Here is an 18,265-nt window from a genome sequence, read left to right as displayed (position 1 = left end):
TGATAGATGTTCAAAGTCATGTCCTAGAGGAAGCAAGTAACACTGGCAGGATGCATAACTTAATCTCCTTGATGAACTTCTTCTTAGCCTTTGTTTGACAGAGGACCTTGATTGCTGGTTTAGTGGCAGTTTCCATCTTTCACCAACTGCAAGAGAGAACTCATAGCCCTGCATTCACTGTTGTTAAAAATTGCTGGAGATTTATTCTGCATCCATTTATTCTTCCTTGTTCCTCATTGTGCCAGTCAGACACAACGTTCAGAGTAAACGAAGCAGGAACTTGCATGCCCCCAAAGCACCTGGAGTGGGCATTCAGTATTTCTCCTTTTTTGTTTGCTTGGGTTTTGTTTTTTCTTTTTTTCTTTCTTCTTCCCGTGACCCTTTGCCCTTCCTTTAATATAAAATTGTCCTCTGGTCAGATTACCCTGCAGTAGATCTTTTGTTCTTGCAGTCACAGTGAGAGACTTGATTGAGATAATGACCAGATTCATCGTACAAAGGACACACATGACCTCCAGTGAGCAGCACAATGTGAGTTAGACATCTTCAGAAAAAAAAAATAACTCATAGGGGACCAAACGGGGAAATGACAGAAACAGGCAGAGAAAAATATTTTGGGTTTATCAGACTGCTGCTTGTTATGTTCCAAAAGCTAAGGACCAATCTGCACTAGGGAAACTTTACAAATGCTCCCCTATTTTGCCACCACTTTTCAGCTGCATCAGTAGTAAAATATATGGGGAGCCCAGAACTGACCGTGCCACCAGCTGGCACTGCTGTCTGCTCTTTGCAGCATTCGTTAGGGCACACCTGGCAGACATGGGGCTTCAATTCCCACAGCAGCTGATGGAGGATCCACCCAAGAGCTACTGGCCTTGGCTGCAGCTGGTTTGGCTGAGCCAGTGGTGTCAAAACAGGGAATGTTTTGCCATGTCCTAGTGCAGACCGAGCCTAGTGCTGGACTGCTGCTTCATGTTGGTAACACTGGTGTTATTATCATCAAATTTGTTCTTTTAATTTTTTTTAAATTTTATTTTATTATTTATTTTAATTATTTAATTTTTTTAGAAAGAGATAAAACTTTGTGGAATATTTTTCATGAAAGGTTCTCTAAAAGTCTTAGCTGCAGCCACATGAAATCAAATCATATGCTGTATAAAAAAGATTCATCTGTTCTACTTTATATTTGACTAAACTATGCCAGTGTCTGACTAGTCCTTTTTAATGAACAGATAATATTTTGAAAGTCTGGGTTACAAAACAGAACTGAAAATCTAAAATACTTTTACAGAGCGGGCAGCTAAAGTTGCTGAGCAGCAGGAGAGAGAGCGAGCAGCACAGCAGCAGAATTCCTCCCCCCGGGCAGGCACTCCTGTCGGGGCTCTTATGGGGGTGGTGCCGCCACCAACACCAATGGGAATGCTCAATCAGCAGTTGACACCCGTTGCAGGTAAAACGTAGGAGCTATGACCATTTTTTCCTCATCCACTTTATCAACCCCCTTCATAACTCTGAACAAACACTCTCTTGGGTCACGTTGGAAGCGAAAGCTCAAACTCTTCAGTCCTTCTTCATGATGAACGTGCCTAGTGCGGCAGTGGCCTGGTGTCCAGGGAAGCAGGGTCCTCCTCGTGCAGTGCTCCTGTTCTGGTAGTGTGCAGTCGTGTTTATTCGCTCTGCCTCGCAGAGTTCACCTTCAGCCCTGCTGTGGCAGGAGGGCAGCAGCTAAATAGTCTTGTAGTGCATGCAGCATCTGTGGCAGTGGTAAAGCAGGAGGGAAATTGTTGGGGGTTTAATTATCAGGAAGGTGAGAGGCCAGCAGAGTCTAAGCCAGATTTTAAATCCAAGCAAAAGCTTAGTAGATTTGCCTCTTAGGCACTGGTAAGCAGAGCAGACCAGGATCTAGAGCCATTGCAGAAACAAAGACAAAATGACAACATTGCTGGTTTTATCAGGTTATTTTTCAGAATAGAACTGAGCTTGGAGAACTCTTCCACGAGGTCCCTGTTGCTGGGTGTTGAGCTCCTTACCAGTTGTAATCCGGCTTGATTTCATAGGGAGTATGCTCGGAGTAAGTATTTTCAGGATCAGATCTGAAGACAATGTAGTCCACTGAAGATTCTTGTATGGAAATCAGCCATACATGGATGAGAAAATTAATTAGGTGTGACCTGACAGGTTGCTTTCCATCCCCAGTTTCTAATAAAAATAAGAATTAAATTGCTTCAGTCAAGGTCAAAATAGTGCCAAGTAGATAAAAATGAGTATTTGGAGGGTTCTGGGTTTGAGTTTTGGGGTCTTTTTAACTTTGCCTTAAAACATTCCAATTATTCCATTTATTCTTTTGTCATTTTTCTTTTTCTTTCTCATCTCATAGGCTGTGGCCTTATTTCAAGCTGACAGCCTGAAGCATTTTTCATCACAATCTCTAAATCCCCTTTCTGTAAATAGGCTGCATGGATGTTTAACTGAAGGCACATTCCTTAGTTGGTTCATGATCTCCAGGTTATAAAGCATTTATTTACACTGAGTTGCATTTTTCTTTTGGCTTTTTTTCACTCTGTTCTTGGTCATTTCCCTCTGAACTGTTTGCAGTTGGTGTATGTTTGTGTGTGTGTGTTCACTTATCTGTGCATACATTAAAAAAAGGAGGGGAAAAAAAAGAGTTTCCCAGTGCTGATCTCTTTTGTGAATAATTTACTTCAATATAGAATGTGTAGGAATATCATCCTCTTGTGGTTGTGTTTTCTTAGTCTGGTTCTTGGGTTTTTTGGCACTGAGTCACTTTTCCAGTTTTTGGAGGCAGGTGTTGATGGATGGTAATACTTGCTGTTAACACTTCCTTAAAACTTCCCTAAAAATGTGCATTCTGCCAACTACCCGTACTACCTTATTTCCTGTGGCAGCAAACCTCTGTTTCAGGCCATTGTCTTATTTGAGCAAATCAACACTCAAGGCTCTTCACTTTGGCTTTGGGAAATACGTCCTTGAAATAGATGATGGAGCGGATCCTTTTGAACTCCTTCTACTTCCGTGGCCCATTTGAAAAACAGTCTTTCATCTTCTGGTTTTCACAAGTCCTACTTGGAAGTACCTTGTTCTCTTCGGACCACTTTCACATCCTTCTCCATTCTTGGGTTGCTTTTCTCTAGTTCAGAGAGCTTCTCCACTACAGAACTTCTTTATGGCCCATGGGGCCAGGAAATCTGGAAGCCTTCTGAAGTGTGTTTCTCTTAGTGTGCAGCACTTTGGTGTCTTCTACGTTTAGATATCGTAAAAGTTGACTTAATCTCATGCAGTTTTAATAAAAAACAGGAGAACAAGTGATTTCAAAGACATTCTAAATCACAGTTGTCGGAGCTGGAAATAGTTTGGCCATGTCTGGTAGTTTAAAATAAAACTTTGCAATTCATACATGGGGTAAGAAAATGGCTGCTCTTACTTGGAATGAGCTACAAGAAATGATTTCTCATGGAGATTTGATGGCACCTTTATTAGCCAGCTGTTGAGTATTTTAATTGGAAGTGTAGAACTAAGCTTCCATGATTGATAAATATGGGTTTGATTCCTTGGAGAGTTTTCTGTTTCTTTGTTTTAAAGCTTCAGAAGTGCCTTAACTGCTCTGAAGATGTGTCAGCAGCTCGGGGTGCGCTGGAGGTACCAGGCAGTAGCTACAGTGTGAAAGCTCTTTGTGCCAAGGAGGCTTTTGGTGTGTTTCTTCTTTTCCTTTCTCCATTAAAAATACAGATTTCCTTGTAATAAAGAGGTACAGATAAGGTTCCAGATATGTGAAATAGGTACCTACAGCATATTTCACTTGTCGGTCTAGGTGCCCTGTGGAAAATGAAGGCTTGAGGGAGATTAGTTCTTTATTTTCTTGTTGGTTTCTCCATGTAAAGCTTTTGGGATTAGAGGTTTCTCTCTTCTGTAACGACCTGAGGAAGTGACAGGTTTAGCTTTTATTTTGTAGCTGCTCCTCCTCCTGTTTAGACCCTGAGCTTGTTACAGCTTTATTCTCAGTCAGAACTGATGAGAGGTTTTGGCCAGTCTCATTCCAGAAATCTGTTTTGGAAGTTCTTTCTGTGAATTACAGGGAGTGTGGCAAAGACTTGGTGGTTTCTTGGAGCAGACTTTAGAAGCCCCAGCAAATCTGCTTTCTAACTTACCTCATCTCTCTAGACCTGCTTCTGTCCTCTGTCATCTTCTCATTGTCTTTCCAACCCCTTTCCTTGCTTACCTGGCAATGCATCCATTTAAATTAAACATTCCAGGGCCTAACAAGCATAGTGCAGTTACACTGTGTAGGTTCACTACATGGATAGCAGAAAATCTGAGCCAAAGCCAGAGAAAGCTCTCAATTTTCTTCCCTTACGTGCGGAAAATGAAATTTTTGAGCAGCAGCACAATACAGTGCTTACAGTGTCACTGATTTTCCTCTAAAGACACCTTGCAGACATGGACAGTGAAATTCTGTGAGGGACTGCACATGCTCATTTAAGTCCTTTCACTTCAGTCTAATGCCATGAGTGTAAGTTACTGCAGCCCAGCACTTTAAACCCAAGTTTAAAATTTGTGTTACTGCCTTAGTTCATTCTGGAGATGGTTTAATAAAAATCACCCATCACTGCCATTAGTTTCAAGTATGTGAATGTTGTAGGGCTTTTGTGCATCAGTTTTGCATGTGTACTGCAGGAAAATGTCTGGGGTTTGATTTTTGTGGCCTCTGAACTAGCCCACAGAGCAGGGCTGTCCGTGGGGCTGGCCAGTCAGTGTTGTGTCTGTAATCTGGATGCAGATGGCAGAGCTTTAAGCTGTATTAAAACTGCTTGCATTAGTAACATTTAATTATGGCTGAATTTATTCCTTGTGTTAACATATCTGAGTATTCAGCATTTATTGCCCTGTGAGAAACATACAAATACACTAAATACTAATTCATCAAAAGTATAGGTTTCATATTTGTTTTTAGTTTTTGTTGTTTATTTTTTTTTTTTTTTTGCAAGATACTAATTGTAGTATTGTCTTGCTGTACTAAAGGTGCTTTTTTGTGTGTGTGTGTGTGGATAGTGCATGTCTGTGCATACTGTGTAGACCATATTGCATGTTATTGATGCATGTTTGAAATTTGTTGTGTCCTTCAAGGCATGATAAGTGGCTATCCACCGGTGCTGCCACCTTTGCAGGGCCCAGTTGATGGCATTGTTAGCATGGGCAGCATGCAGCCACTTCACCCAGGGGTGCCCCCACCCCACCAACTCCCGCCAGGTATGCCAGGCATCCCAGGCATCCCACCACCCGGTAAGAGCCTCATCCTCATTCCCTCTTTATTTCATTGTCATGTACTTGGTTTGACCCATTGTTACAGGAGTTCTCTGCAGCTTGTTCTGGTTGTGCCTTTGGTTTGTGAGCAGCAGCGCTGCTGAATGTGAGGGGTGTGCAAAACACTGACACTACAGCATGTCCACTAAGCCCTCAGGGAACGGGCACTGGAGAAGGTGGTGCTGCTCCAGCAGGAGTTTGGTTCCAGCCAAAAAAGCCTTGGTGATTGTACTTGAGCTTTTCAGAAGTGTGAAAAACTGAAATCAGCCTGTTCATATCATTATGTCATTTGAACAGGATCTCTACACCCATCCTTTTCTTATTTGAAGTGGGCTTATAAATGAAATTTATTGTTCCCTTTCCTTACCAGAGTCTTTTTCAGTGTGTTAATGTCAGACTGCACTGAAGTGAGCCTGGTCATGTAAGACTCCTTGGCCACTGGGGCAGTGATGTGTTACTGTAAAACAAGTGTTCAGATTAAAGCTTGCTGATAGAACAGTGACTGGAAACAGTGGGGACAAGGTGAATTCAGAATTCTCTGTGGCCAAATTTTGAATTGACTTTTGAGAGTATTTCTACTGCATTTGCTGTATTTTTGCCACACTTCTGATGAAAAGAGGCTTAAATGAAACAAATGTTTTGCCAGTGTTAATGCCATTAATGTGTCCCAATTAAGGGGAAAAACATTCATCTGCCCTCTGTTTCTGTTTCCTGCTGATTCATTTCTTACCTCTGATAACTCATGTGCCTGTGAAAAAGATGTGCCATCCCTCTGTTCAGCAGTAAACAAGCTGTGGACAAAACGGTCTCATTTGCCTCCCCCTACCCCCTTGCAACAGTGTTTATCAGAAGCTCTGTTAAGAATTTTATCTGTACATAAATGATGTGAGTTGGGGAGTTCTTGTTTGCTTGCCTGGTGTTTCTGAAATCCATCAGCACTGCCCTGCAGCTTGGCTGGGTTGTGGGTTCCCTGCCATGGCACCTAGAGGGAGCAGCACGGCAGCTGTGCAGTGACACTTAGCACACATCAGCCAAGCGTGTGGGAGGGAGGTGAATCCAGGACACTGCATCCCTCTGAAGGGCTGTTCCCACCGCTGTGGGCTGGATGTTTGTGTGAAAAACTGACAGGATGTGGCTTAGCAAAGAAACAATGTCTGGGAGTGGAGGACCACACGTGAAGTGGTTCTGAGCTCGGCACAGCAGGCTGAGGGTGAAGCCGTGCTCTGATGCTGGGAAGGGGAGGGTGCCCTCCTCCAGAGCCCTTCCTTCCCTTTGGACCAATTCCAAAGCTTGTGTTAGCAATGTTTTTCTCAAATTCTGACATACTGTTGGTACAGATACACTTTAAATGGGAGCTGTGATCAAATGGAAAGTGCATTTGAAAAACCCTTTAGTGAGTGAAACGCAGTGGCACATCCTTTGATCACTGATACAGAAATTATGCATTTAATTAATGTCAATTAAATCCTCAGGAAGAGCACAGTTAGTCTGCAGCTTTTCCAATGAATGAACATGAGAAGTGGCACAAACAGAAGGAAAAGCAGCAGCACACATAACTTTCAAGCATCTGTATGTCAAATGTCAGGATCTGCATGACTTTCATTTAGATGTGCACATTTTTGTATGTAAGACTGACACAGTTGTGCTGCACTCTGTGCAGTAGGGAGAAGTCCCAATATGCTTGAGAAAAAAAGCTTTTATTTTTTTGACATTGATTTCAAATATTCATTGTTCTGTATTTAAGGCTATTGAAGCTTAACCTGCAAGTTGCATTTTGTATTTAGTGAGAAGTAACAGATTTTGTGCAAAGGCTTGAATTTCATCCTGCTGTGAACATATTTTACAAAACTGAACACAAGGAAATGTTAAGTATTGCTGAAGCAGATCAGCATTTCCTTTCTTAAAGGAAAGGACTTCAGGAAGATCCTGTCAAGCCAAAGGTGTATATTATAAATGAAAAGATGCAGTCAAGCAATCACTAAGTAACATGAAAAACACCTGAAAAGCAAAACCTATTCAGTTTATTCTCTAACTAAAATAATTCAACAGGCCACATATCAATGTTTGGTAGTTGTCATGTTGGCTTTTTTTTTTTTTTTTTATTCAGAAATTTGTAAAGTTTTTTGCTGGGGGCGAGGGGGATATTTGAATGTTGTACATCTACTTAAAATAACTGTGAGCAGTGATATCAAAGTATAAATTCTTGCTGTTGAAGACCAAAGAAGCATTTGTCACTGCTCTGAAGTAAGACTAATTATTTTATATTTTGGAATATAGGTGTTATAGGCCAAAATGTGTCCCCTATGGTAGGCACTCCAGCACCAGGAGCAAGTCCTTTTGGACAGCAGGTGAGTAATTTTTGCATTACTTATGAGGCTCTAAGGCTCAGAATTGGCATTTGAGCAACATCCCAGTTCAGACATGTAGGGATGCACATAGGCTTTCCCAGGGAAAACAGAAATGAAATGTTCTGATGTGTTTAGAACCAGTTAATGTCTCACACTCAGAGAGTATGTCAGTATTTGATGGTTGAATTGTTGTTACACTCAGGACATTGGTCCAGTGAGGTAACTTCATTATAAACAAGGCAGTGTTTTATCTTAGATTTCTTCTAAACTGAGTCATTTCAGCATGGTGTTGAAACTGCTAATAATTTAGGTTTTGCATGCTTTGTGACACAGAGAGTACATTGCCTATTTTATCAGCTCCTGGTGAGTAGGTAAAAAATATTAGTATTTCACATACTGATGAAGCAGATGTTCATTGGCAGTTCAGAATTTGAGTTTGAGGAACTGTGATGATCTGATGTTTCTTCTCAGTGATTAATGCAGATTAACTGTTCAGAACATTCCTAATTTTACTGACCAAATTTTTGGATCATAAAGGGAAATGTGGTTTTGGCTTGAGGGTGTAAAGAAAAGGAGGGAGAGTGGCTAGGCACAGGCAGGTAGTGGTGGTGGGGGAGTGATTTTAAACTAAAAGAGGAGAGGTTTAGGTTAGGTGCTGGGAAGAAGTTCTTTATTCAGAGGCACTGGCACAGGGTGCCCAGAGAGGCTGTGGCTGCCCCACCCCTGGAGTCATTCAAGGCCAGGTTGGATGGGGCTTGGAGTGACCTGGTCTAGTGGAAAGTGTCTGCACATGGCATGGGGATGGAATAGGATGAGCTTTAAGGCCTCTTTCAACCCAAACCCTTCTGTGATTCTGAGTACCAGAAGTTTAGTAGTAAAGTGTTGATGTCATGACATTGAGTTATTCCAGACCACAGGATGTCTGTCTTAAGAGTTCTCAGTGCTGCTGGTTAATCACAGTGGTGGGAATTCCTCTGTGTGACTGGCAATTTTCCTGCCTGAGATTTTTGCCTGACAGTGATTCTGTGGAAGTAACCCAGTTGTCCAAGGATCCATAACAGTTTGGAGTAGATGTTTTAGAGTTAAATTTTGCGCTTCACAGACCACAGCATTTCAGATCAAATTGGAGAAAACATGAAATAAAAAGGAGATCAAAGGTGTAATTAAGGTTAGAAGAGCTACGGTGATGATATCCAGAGTATATTTACATAAATCAGAAGTATGAACAATATCTGTTGAGTATGAATGGTTGGTTTGCACTTCCTTTCTCTGTGCATCTCCTGGCCCAAGCATGCATCTCTAGGGAAATTTCCTCAGGCTTTTGCACATAACCTCAGTTGAAACTCCACTGCAGGAGGATGCCCGAGGCCGGGGTGTTCCCTGCAGTCCCCGCTGTGCCCCTGGGGTGTGACCCCTGGCTGCTTTGCCTTTCAGATCGGGATCCTGGGCCCGCCGGGCCAGCAGGCGCCCCCGCCGTACCCCGGGCAGAGCCCCGCCAGCCAGCCCGTCATGCAGCAGCCCAGCACGCCCATGTTCGTGTCCCCTCCACCAAAGACACAGAGGCTCCTCCATTCTGAAGCCTACCTGAAATACATTGAGGGGCTCAGTGCTGAGTCAAACAGCATCAGCAAGTGGGACCAGACCCTTGCAGGTGAGGCTTTGGGTTCCTCGTAGCCTGTTATTTTTGCTTTCATAGAAAATGTAAATGCATGTGCTGTTTGCTTATTAAAACATGTACATGTAATTAATTCCTAAAGACAGATCAACAGATTGAGAATATATGTGTTATCTGCGGGCAAATTCCACCAGCGTTGTATAAGAATCAGTGGTGTGGGCTTAAATACTAGGAGCAAAAGTAGAATATCTGATATTGCAGAGTTATATTTGCCTTTCTCTAGAATAAGCCACGAGGTAATGGGAGCACTTGTTGTGTTTTGCAGCACGGAGACGAGACGTGCACCTGTCCAAGGAGCAGGAGAGCCGCCTGCCCTCGCACTGGCTGAAGAGCAAGGGGGCTCACACCACCATGGCCGACGCGCTGTGGCGCCTGCGGGACCTGATGCTGCGCGACACCCTCAACATCCGCCAGGCCTACAACCTGGAGAACGTGTAGGCAGCTCGTGGGACAATAGCTGGTTTAGTTACTGGGTGGCAAGAGATAACCAACAATAATTTGTATTGCATTTTACTGTACATTGCAAGACCATTTTTATATAAGGACACTTTTAATAAGCATATTTCACTTTTTGTTATATTAAGTTGACTTTATCAAATACACAGATTTTTTGCATATGTTTCCTTTGTTTGAAAGGCGATTTCATAATTGGTTGAGTGTAGTCAAGGATTCATCTTTCTTATACTTTATTGCTGAGAATCTGATGCCATTGTTTTTATATAAAAAAAAAAAAAAGGAAAACAAAGCATTTACAGATTGATACAGTGGAATGTGAAGTAGTCATAGTTTACATCCTATAAGAATGTGTGTACCTGTGCTTGTGTGTGCTGGCCACTTCGGGCAGAACTGCTCGGGTGTGAACAGGGAGGATCTCTTAAAAGAAGCTAAAGGTAAGATGTGCTTTGGCCCTAAGGAAAATTGGCATTCCAAGTCAACACTGAGGCGGCTGAGTGGGCCACAGCAGCCCTGGAAGTGCTGGTATGGACAGGACAAGGGTGTCTTGACTGCTCACGTTGTCCAGTCCTGTCCAGTTATTGAACTGTGTAGCCAAGGCCCTTGTGATCCTAAATCAGTAACAGCCCCTGTGCTGGCAGGCCCTTAGAGGGGAAGTGTTTCATCTGCCATGGCCTGTGCTGGGAGCTCTGTGATGTCCCCAACACCCAGCAGTGGGACAGGGAAGCTCCTTCCCTGGGAGCTTCTGTCTGTGCTGGAAGAGGCTTGCAGAACTCAGAACCAGCCCAGGTCTTGGAAGGTAAGTTAGGGGAGAAAAGTGGAGTTGTTCTCTTAGTGAAGTAATGTGATGTTTTTTGAAATTCACACAATTGGGCATTGTAAGACATTTTTGTATGCTTTCTTTAAGTGTATTCATTAACCTTAGTGAAAGTTTTGCAATGCAAATTGGAGTGAAATTTGATGCTTAAATTAACTTGAAAGTAAAATACTACTGTATGGTATGGCATGTGTAAGGTCAGCATACCCAGTACATTGGAGAAATAGAGTATTTGCGTTGCAGCCTTCAAAGGGTTTGGGGTTGTTTTGGGGTTTTTCTTTTTTTTTTTTTTTTTTTTTCCTAAGTAAAGTAGGTATCGACTCTTCTTGCCAAATTTCAAGGTTGTGGCTGCCTTCTGCTAAAAACTTACCTGTCCTCAACTAACCAACCTTTTGGACTACAAAGTTATTTGTTTAAAGGTAAATCCTTTCATTTATTTAATTTTGGAAAAAGAATTAATACTTTTGGATTGCTTTAAGTAACTGGGAAAGCTCTGTGAATTTGGGAAAGGTCAGCAGGAATGTGAGCACTCCAACTCAGCCCAAATGAACTGATTTACTGATACACTTCATTTATGGTAGAGATGTTCATCATGTGGAAATGAGTTCTAAAGTCTGTTGGTACAGAACATTTTCATTTAAGTATATGTGGCAGAAGGTTAAATTAAATATTTTCCTTCAAATACTGGATATCTTGGGGTTTGTTTTGCTGATGTAATTAATACTCATGAGGGAAGTGACACTTGCAAGTATAAACTGTGATTTAATTTTACTGGCCAGTTCTTCTCCCTCTGCTATTGCAATCTTCCAGTCATTGCACAAAATACCCCAGGTAATCACAAATAGGCACTTACAGTTAGTTTAGGTCACTTGTGCAATGGATGTGAAGGAAATGGAGCAAAACAACATAGAGGGAAATGACAGTTTTGAACTCTACAAGTAGCACACCCATGGTACAGAAGTTCTTTACTGGCCTTTGTAAATTTCCAATTTTATTTAATAAAGTAGAAATTGAATAGTCTTAGACCACCCCTATAAAATGTGTTTAAGTTACCATAGGTTTTGCAGGTTTTAGCCACAAAGATGGGATGTTGAAGTGAATCAGGCAGCAAAATCCTAGTTTTTGAGCATTTGGAACTATCATGGATTGTACTAATACGCCACCAGATTCTCCTACTTCTCAGCATTAACAAAATTACACCAAAGAACCCGGGATGAATTTTAATTAAATTATTGTTTTATTTATTTTCTTTTGAGGACTGGATGGGACTCCCTTTGGAGCCTGTATAACTCAGATGTTTAATTTATCTGAAGGTCAGTGATGAGCAGATGTGCAGCACTGACTCTCTCCTGCCGAGCAGCTGAATCCCTCCTTTCACTGCTCTTTCTGGCCCAGGAGCAAGAGATTGGAAGTGCAAACAAAACCTGGCTCCTCCCTCAAGGCAGTGCAGAGCACTACCACTTAGCCACTGGGCTGGCCCTGATCAATTATTTTAAGCCTTATTTATTTCAAAATCGTTTTTCTCTATACTGGAGGCATTTCAGTCGATTGCAGTGAAATTTAGGATATAATGGCTACAGTCTAGAATTCAAAACCAGCAAAAGAAACTTTTCTCACTCTGGTTTAAAAAAAAAAAAAGACATGTCTGTCTGTCTCTTTTTCTCTCTTTGTGGGTGTTTGAGCCCCTCATCTGTTTTTCACTGCCGTTCATTGTACTGGTGTAAACAAAACTTTCATATTAAAATAAAAGGATGTGTGGGCAATGGTTGGCTTCTGTGAGAGTGGAAAATAGATAAAACCAGGACAGGTATTTTCATAAACCAGTTGGAGACAACTAATAATTATTTGTTCTCTTCCTCAGTCCTTCCCTTCCATGAGAAAATTTACTGTTTGTGTAAAAATTCAAAACGTTGATGTTGGTGACTTTTTTTCAGCATATGTTTTTGTACCTGGTTTATCCATGCTTGGCTTTTCATTAGATCTTGTACTGCTGAAGGCTGAGCTGCTAACCAGGTTTATAACATGTATGTACCATCACTTTGTTTACCTGAGTCTTTTTAATTTGAATAAAAATAGTTTGCAAAGTGTTTTGGATTAACCAGGTTTGAGTGTTCCATTAAGACTTCTGTTAGGATTTTATTTCAAGTAATTCTGGCTGTAGCTGATCCAGATGTTCTCAAGTCCTTGGTACATGTGTGCTTGTGTGTGGATAAAATATCCTTTTCCTATTGTCCTGTGTATTTTGAAGTGTTCCTGTAGGTGATAAGAACAGTGGTGTTGGAAACTGAGCCATCACGAGCATGAACAGTGAACCTTGAAAAATATCTGAAGCATTGGGAATCAGCTGAGTGGAGGTGGTAAGATTCAGTCAGTCCCAGATGCCTGCTTATTAATTGGTTTGAAAATAAGCAGCAAGCCTTAATTTCATATGAAAGCTAACATGGTTTAGGACTGTCTTCCATGTAGCTGTTTAATAGAGGAAATTAGATGAGTAACATGGAAAAAGCATCTTTAACACAACTCAATTAGAACCAAGGATAGAAATTTTCTGTACAAACTGCAAGAAAAATTAAGTGATAGGAATCTCTCAAGGTGCCTGGCATAAAATTTACAGACAGCTATTTAAACAGTCAGAACACAGCATTACTCAATTAACACACAGCCATGTTCTCAGCCTGAGGGATAAATGCTGCCTTTCATACAGGCTGCCAGCTTCACAACACTTCTACCCTTCTGTTGCAGTTGCCCAGAGGAAACTAATTCTAATCATCCTCCACATCTTATTTGTTCAGTCTGAGATACTAAAGATCATAAATGTATGTAGCTCCCTCTTAGCTACAAGTGCACAAAATTGAAGTTTCAGAATGTCTGGGCACTGAACATTGTGTGAGCTCTGGTTCAGTGAAATTTTGATTCATAAAATGATACCTTTTATTAATTTTGCCAACTGCATTTGCCAGTGAGTCTAATTTGACCCTCATCTTTGATATAAAGCACCAGCATCCAGTACTGATTTCAGGAAGTTCCTCAGGAACAGCATTCATCCCACCAGTGCTGGGAAGATTTTTTTTTTTTCCCCCTTTCTCTGAAGGAGCTGGGGATGGCCAGGAGCAGAGTGCAGCTGCAGTTTGGATCTGTGTATTAAGTCCAAAGTGAAAGCATTCCTCCACTGATGACAAGAAGAGTTTTGCACCAAGGAAAAATTCCCCAATACATCAGATGGCTGTTACTTCCTTTTGCTGCTTTTGAAAAGCTTGGACAAAACCGCTGCAGCCCTGTGCCAGGAAGGAGTGCAGGCTGGGACAACCATCCCTCCTTGACCATAACTTCTTTCAGCTCTTCCCTGGCTCACCACAGGTTTTTCAGCAGATTGCTGCATCCTTGTGTGCACAGCTGCAGGGGAATGATCAACAGTCCATTTTTTCCACAGAATCATTCTGGACTGGTGGTGGAGTTGTCTCCTCTCAAATGCTGAAGTGGTGAGCAGCACTGCTTGTGTGTAGGTATCACTCTTTGTTCCCAGGTGACTTTTTACTGCTGCTACCTTACTGAGTTGAATTTTTCCATGCTTGGTATCGATCTTGCCCTGACTCCCACAGTTTGGAAAGCTTGCAGCAGGATTGCTTTGCTGAGTCTCACCCAGAAGCTGTTGCTGTGGCCATTGCAGAACACATGAAAATGCTGTTGGTGGGTGAGAGCTGTGCTCCAGGTGGACACCAGCTGAATTCCCTGCAGAAGGGAGGGATGTGCTCAGCCCTGGAGCTGGCAGGGGCTGGCAGGGCTAGAAGTGAAAGCTGTGACCCTGGCTCACTCCAGCAGCCTGGAACAGCCACATGGTGTTGCCTGAGTGCCGAGCCAAAGGAGAGCTCTTGCTTCCTCCCTGTTCACTTTGCTACAGCAGATGGATGGGGGAGCTGGAGGATGGGAGGGAGACAGGGACATGAGAGTCAGACAGTAGTGGGGAAGGCAAAGAGCACAGTTAGGAGTCAGCAGGAATAAAACTGCAAAACCAAATGAAGGCTTTAGTTGTTGAAGATGGGGTGTAGTTTAAAACTGATACTAAATCCCTGAGTGTGCTCAGCTGTGGAATGGGCTGGAATTTTGGAATGGGGAATTGCAGCTATTCTGATTTCCTGCATTAATGAGAGACTGGCAAAATCTAAATATGCCAAAGGGTCAGCACTAGCAAACACACTGAGGGTTGGAGGTTGCAGCTCTGATTTCTAAATGTCAAACTTCATATTCTTGACATTTATTCTGTCATAACAGCTCTGTGTTGCCTGAAGTGGTTCGATGCCAACACAGAGGATTTTATTCCTGCAGCGGTCAGTGACACGGAACTCCCTGACACCAGACATCTTGTGAGTGACTGCAGCCTCCCTCCCTCTCTGTTTACCTGGCTGGAGACATCCCAGAGATCTTCCAGATGTGCCTGGCGCTCTCAGCTGCTAATGGGAAACAGTCACTGCAAAACAAGCAAGAGGTCTGAAGTGAGAACTGGGCTTGGCTCATGCTGTCTGTGGAACACTGCTACTATTGCAGGAGTGCTTCAGGGAAGCCACAGGAAGTTTTCACAAAAGCTCCCGAGTCCTGGGAAATAACTAGGGTACAGGGCTCTTGCTTAAAAAAAACCCCAAACCCAGATATTGAAAAACTTACTTGTTTTATGACAACAGAGCACAAGAGAGTTTCAAAAAGCTCAAGAAATAAAATCAGATGGAGCTAAAGCTCAGCAGTTTTCAAAATCTGGCTTTTTTATTGTTGCTTTGTTCTTTACTGCTATAGTCAGGGTTGACTTCAGCATGATGGTCTGTGACCATCTGCAAAAAGCAGCCTGTTCACGAGTTTTGGGCTCTGCCTTGGAACTAAACTCAAAGGTTCTTATTCTGAAATAGAGGCTTTCCTCAAGATATTCACTTGCTGCTCAGTCAAAATATGCAGTGACACAGTCACATCTCTAATCCTGTCAGTTTTTATCCCTTGAAAACACAAGTAGCACTAATCCTCCAGATCAAGTCCTTGGAAGGCACAACACGAAGGTTCCCCTGTGTTTGCAAGTGGGGAACCTGCACCTTGACCTCTGCAGAGCTGCCCCTGTCTCCAAGTTGAAGACTTACAAAGGCTGGCAGGAGGCAGCACAGGAACCCCTGCTAGTGCATGAACTTCCTCGGGCTTGATTTCAGGCTGACCTTAAGAATTGGCTTCTTTGTTGCACCTTCAGCCTGCACCCCTCCCCTCAGAAATTAAACAATTGTATCAAAGTAGGATCCTCGAAGATTACACTGCAGGGAGTAAACAGTGCTGGGACGCAGCAGCCAGCCCTGTTTTCCTGCCCTGGGGCCAGGGTTCCCACCCCAGGACTCAGGGGTGCCAGGACTGACACTGCACATTGCTCTGGTCCCTGTCAGACCGGGGCAGCACAGCCCAAACACACGGGTCACTCTCCAGACACTGTGGGCTGAGCAAACACTGAGCAGTAAATCTGTGCTCTCTTTATCCAGTTAAAATTGTGCCACACTGCAAAGAAAACAAATCAGCTGCCAGAGCAGTTCCTGTAAGTCCAAAAGAAACTAACTCAAAATTACTATTTCCATTATGCTGAGATGGATGCACCCTGTAATGTTTCTTTCCCACTGGTCTTGTCACAAGGGGGGTGTTTCACCAAGCAAACAAAACAACAGCCAGACTGTTTACTCAGTTTACTTTATTTAAAAGCACTAAGCAAACATTAAATTAGTGGCAGAGGCCCAAATACAATGAAATTTTCACTTCATTTAAATACAAATATTACAGATATGGAAGAACCATCTGAGTGCATTACACACACGTGTGGATCACAGTTCATCTTGCAGAGCCAACATCTTCCCCCACCTTCAACGTGGCAGTGCTGCTGCTTTGGCACTTGGACAGTTGAAGGACTCAGGAGCTCCCCCTTGAAGAGTTTCAGCTAAAATTCCCCTTTCTCCATCCTTGCCTCGTACAGTCTTTCAGATTGTTTCCTACGGTAGACATCATCTGCAGAAAAAGATGTTTTATGTTAGAGTTTCCCCAGCGCAAGTTAGTGTTAAATGCATGAATCCTGTCATCTCTTTTTAAATGCTTCAATCAAAACTTCTCTTGCAGATGCTGACTGACAGGCAACTGGAAATTCAAGCCAACAGAAATCCTTATTACCACTTAAAATAGCTCAGATTCTCTCCCATATAGGCTAAGTTCTTCCCATCGGTCCCAGTGAAATGGTTTTCTAGGAAAACTAAGTTTCCAATGTGAAACAGTTGTTTCTTGTCTACTTTCCCATGAGGGTAATTAAAATTACAAATGCCCTGACAAGCTGAAGAGAAATTAAATTATAGGCATGTAGTCAATGCCTGAGGGCTTCCAGCCTGACTTCAGTATTTTAGTCTTTTTTATATAAACAAAGCACAGGAATATTCCCACCTCCATGGTCTTCCCAGTTATTCTTCCTGCCTCCCTGCTCCCTAATACTACATACAGTTGAGCAGATCCCTTCAGTGAAATACACAAAAATTTCTAGCAGGGTTTATTAAAGGGAGGAATGTCACATTAGAAATAAATGCTGTGACTTACAGAAACTGAACGCCATTAGCCAAATTCTCTTGAGCCGTTTTCATACTTATTTTTTAAATTGTAGAAGTCACATTTCAGATAATGCCACACCTCTGCTGAAATGCTGGCAAACCTCATGAGTCTTTTCCAATCACCACGGAATGGTTTGATTTGAGAGGGACCCTGAAGATCACCCCGTTCCATGCCCCTGCCAAGGACAGGGACACTTTCTGCCATTCCAGTTTTCTCGAGCCCCATCCAACTGGCCTTGGACCCTTCCAGGGGCGGGGCAGCCACAGCTTCCCTGGGCACCCTGTGACAGCGCCTCGCAATCCTCAGAGGAAATTTTTTCCCTAACATCCAATCTAAATGTACCCTCTTTCAATTTTATTCAGTACTCTAAAGGCAGGATTTGTGTTTCTGCGGGGAGGCAGAGCCTGCAGTGAGCGCTGTGTGGCGGGAGCAGCCGGAGCCTCCCGGGCCCGCTCACCCCACTCACAGAAGGTCTCTTTGCCGATGCGGACGTTGATCATGAACCACTCCATGGCTCCGCCGAGCACAAAGAAGAAGGGCAGGAACCTGTAAAAGCCAAAGCGCCGCTCCCCGGGCACCAGCTTCAAAAGGCGCTTCACCCTCTCGCTGACCAGCATGGCCGGGCGGCACCGGCGCCTTCGCCCTTCCCGGCTGGAGGAGAGAACAGAGGGGGGCGTGTGAGCGGCGGCACGGGACGTGCCGCAGTCACACCGCGACCGCGACCGCGGCCCCAGCCCGGCGGGCCCGGCCGAGCCCCGCGGCCATGGCGGCCCCGCCGCCCCCTCCCCTGAGGCGGGAACGCGCAGCCAATCAGGGCCGCGCCCGCCGCGCGCGACCCCGCGCCGCTCACCTCCCACGCGAGGGCCCCGCGCGCGGCCGGACGGAAGGACGCGCCGAGCGCCACGTGACCCCCCCACAGCAGCGCCTCGCCTGATTGGGCTGGGCGGGGCGGGGGCGGGGCCTGGCGTGAGGGACCCGCGAGGCCCCAGCCCCGCCCACCGAGCCCGGGCCGGCCCCTGTGGGCGGGGCGCGGCCCCGAGCCCGAGCCCCGGG

At 43.8% G+C, this 18,265-nt stretch overlaps 2 protein-coding genes across 14 annotated transcripts in view; one reads left to right on the top strand and one right to left on the bottom strand.

Moving 5' to 3' along the window:
• PBRM1 (polybromo 1) overlaps positions 1-12,710 on the top strand; it is a 53,545-nt gene extending 40,835 nt beyond the window's left edge. For 6 of the 12 annotated variants that reach the window (XM_041460359.1, XM_041460373.1, XM_041460350.1 and 3 more), the window contains 4 exons: positions 5,143-5,298; positions 7,597-7,667; positions 9,102-9,318; positions 9,608-12,710. In XM_041460359.1, the coding sequence (XP_041316293.1) occupies positions 5,143-5,298; positions 7,597-7,667; positions 9,102-9,318; positions 9,608-9,780 (617 nt within the window). In that variant the 3' untranslated portion in view covers positions 9,781-12,710. Of the gene's footprint in view, positions 1-1,291; positions 1,451-5,142; positions 5,299-7,596; positions 7,668-9,101; positions 9,319-9,607 lie in introns of all 12 variants that reach the window. The other 6 variants (XM_041460397.1, XM_041460421.1, XM_041460388.1 and 3 more) reach the window with 3 other exon arrangements.
• A 3,586-nt stretch (positions 12,711-16,296) lies between these two features.
• SMIM4 (small integral membrane protein 4) lies at positions 16,297-18,165 on the bottom strand. Of its 2 annotated transcripts, none has more exons than XM_041463518.1 (3): positions 18,063-18,165; positions 17,670-17,863; positions 16,297-16,627 (listed from the first exon to the last, which is right to left on the bottom strand). In XM_041463518.1, exons 2-3 carry the CDS (start codon positions 17,827-17,829, stop codon positions 16,560-16,562), a joined length of 228 nt encoding a protein of 75 aa, XP_041319452.1. In that variant the 5' UTR covers positions 17,830-17,863; positions 18,063-18,165; the 3' UTR covers positions 16,297-16,559. The 2 variants fall into 2 exon arrangements, with proteins under 2 accessions (XP_041319452.1, XP_041319461.1); XM_041463527.1 differs by having other exon boundaries at positions 17,679-17,863.
• Between the last annotated feature and the right edge of the window lie 100 nt (positions 18,166-18,265).

The sequence above is a fragment of the Pyrgilauda ruficollis genome, unplaced genomic scaffold (assembly GCF_017590135.1).
Source record: "Pyrgilauda ruficollis isolate IOZ18807 unplaced genomic scaffold, ASM1759013v1 scaffold10, whole genome shotgun sequence".
Taxonomy (NCBI): Eukaryota; Metazoa; Chordata; class Aves; order Passeriformes; family Passeridae; genus Pyrgilauda; species Pyrgilauda ruficollis.
This window is presented reverse-complemented; position numbering and strand designations above follow the sequence as displayed.

What these genes read in the sequence shown, in the direction of transcription:
- SMIM4 (XM_041463518.1), bottom strand. Translation starts at nt 17,829, where the DNA reads ATGCTGGTCAGCGAGAGGGTGAAGCGCCTTTTGAAGCTGGTGCCCGGG. An exon ending in AGAGACCTTCTGTGAGTGGG is followed by an intron (nt 16,628 to 17,669) that starts GTGAGCGGGCCC and finishes CTTTTTCTGCAG; the next exon opens with ATGATGTCTACCGTAGGAAA.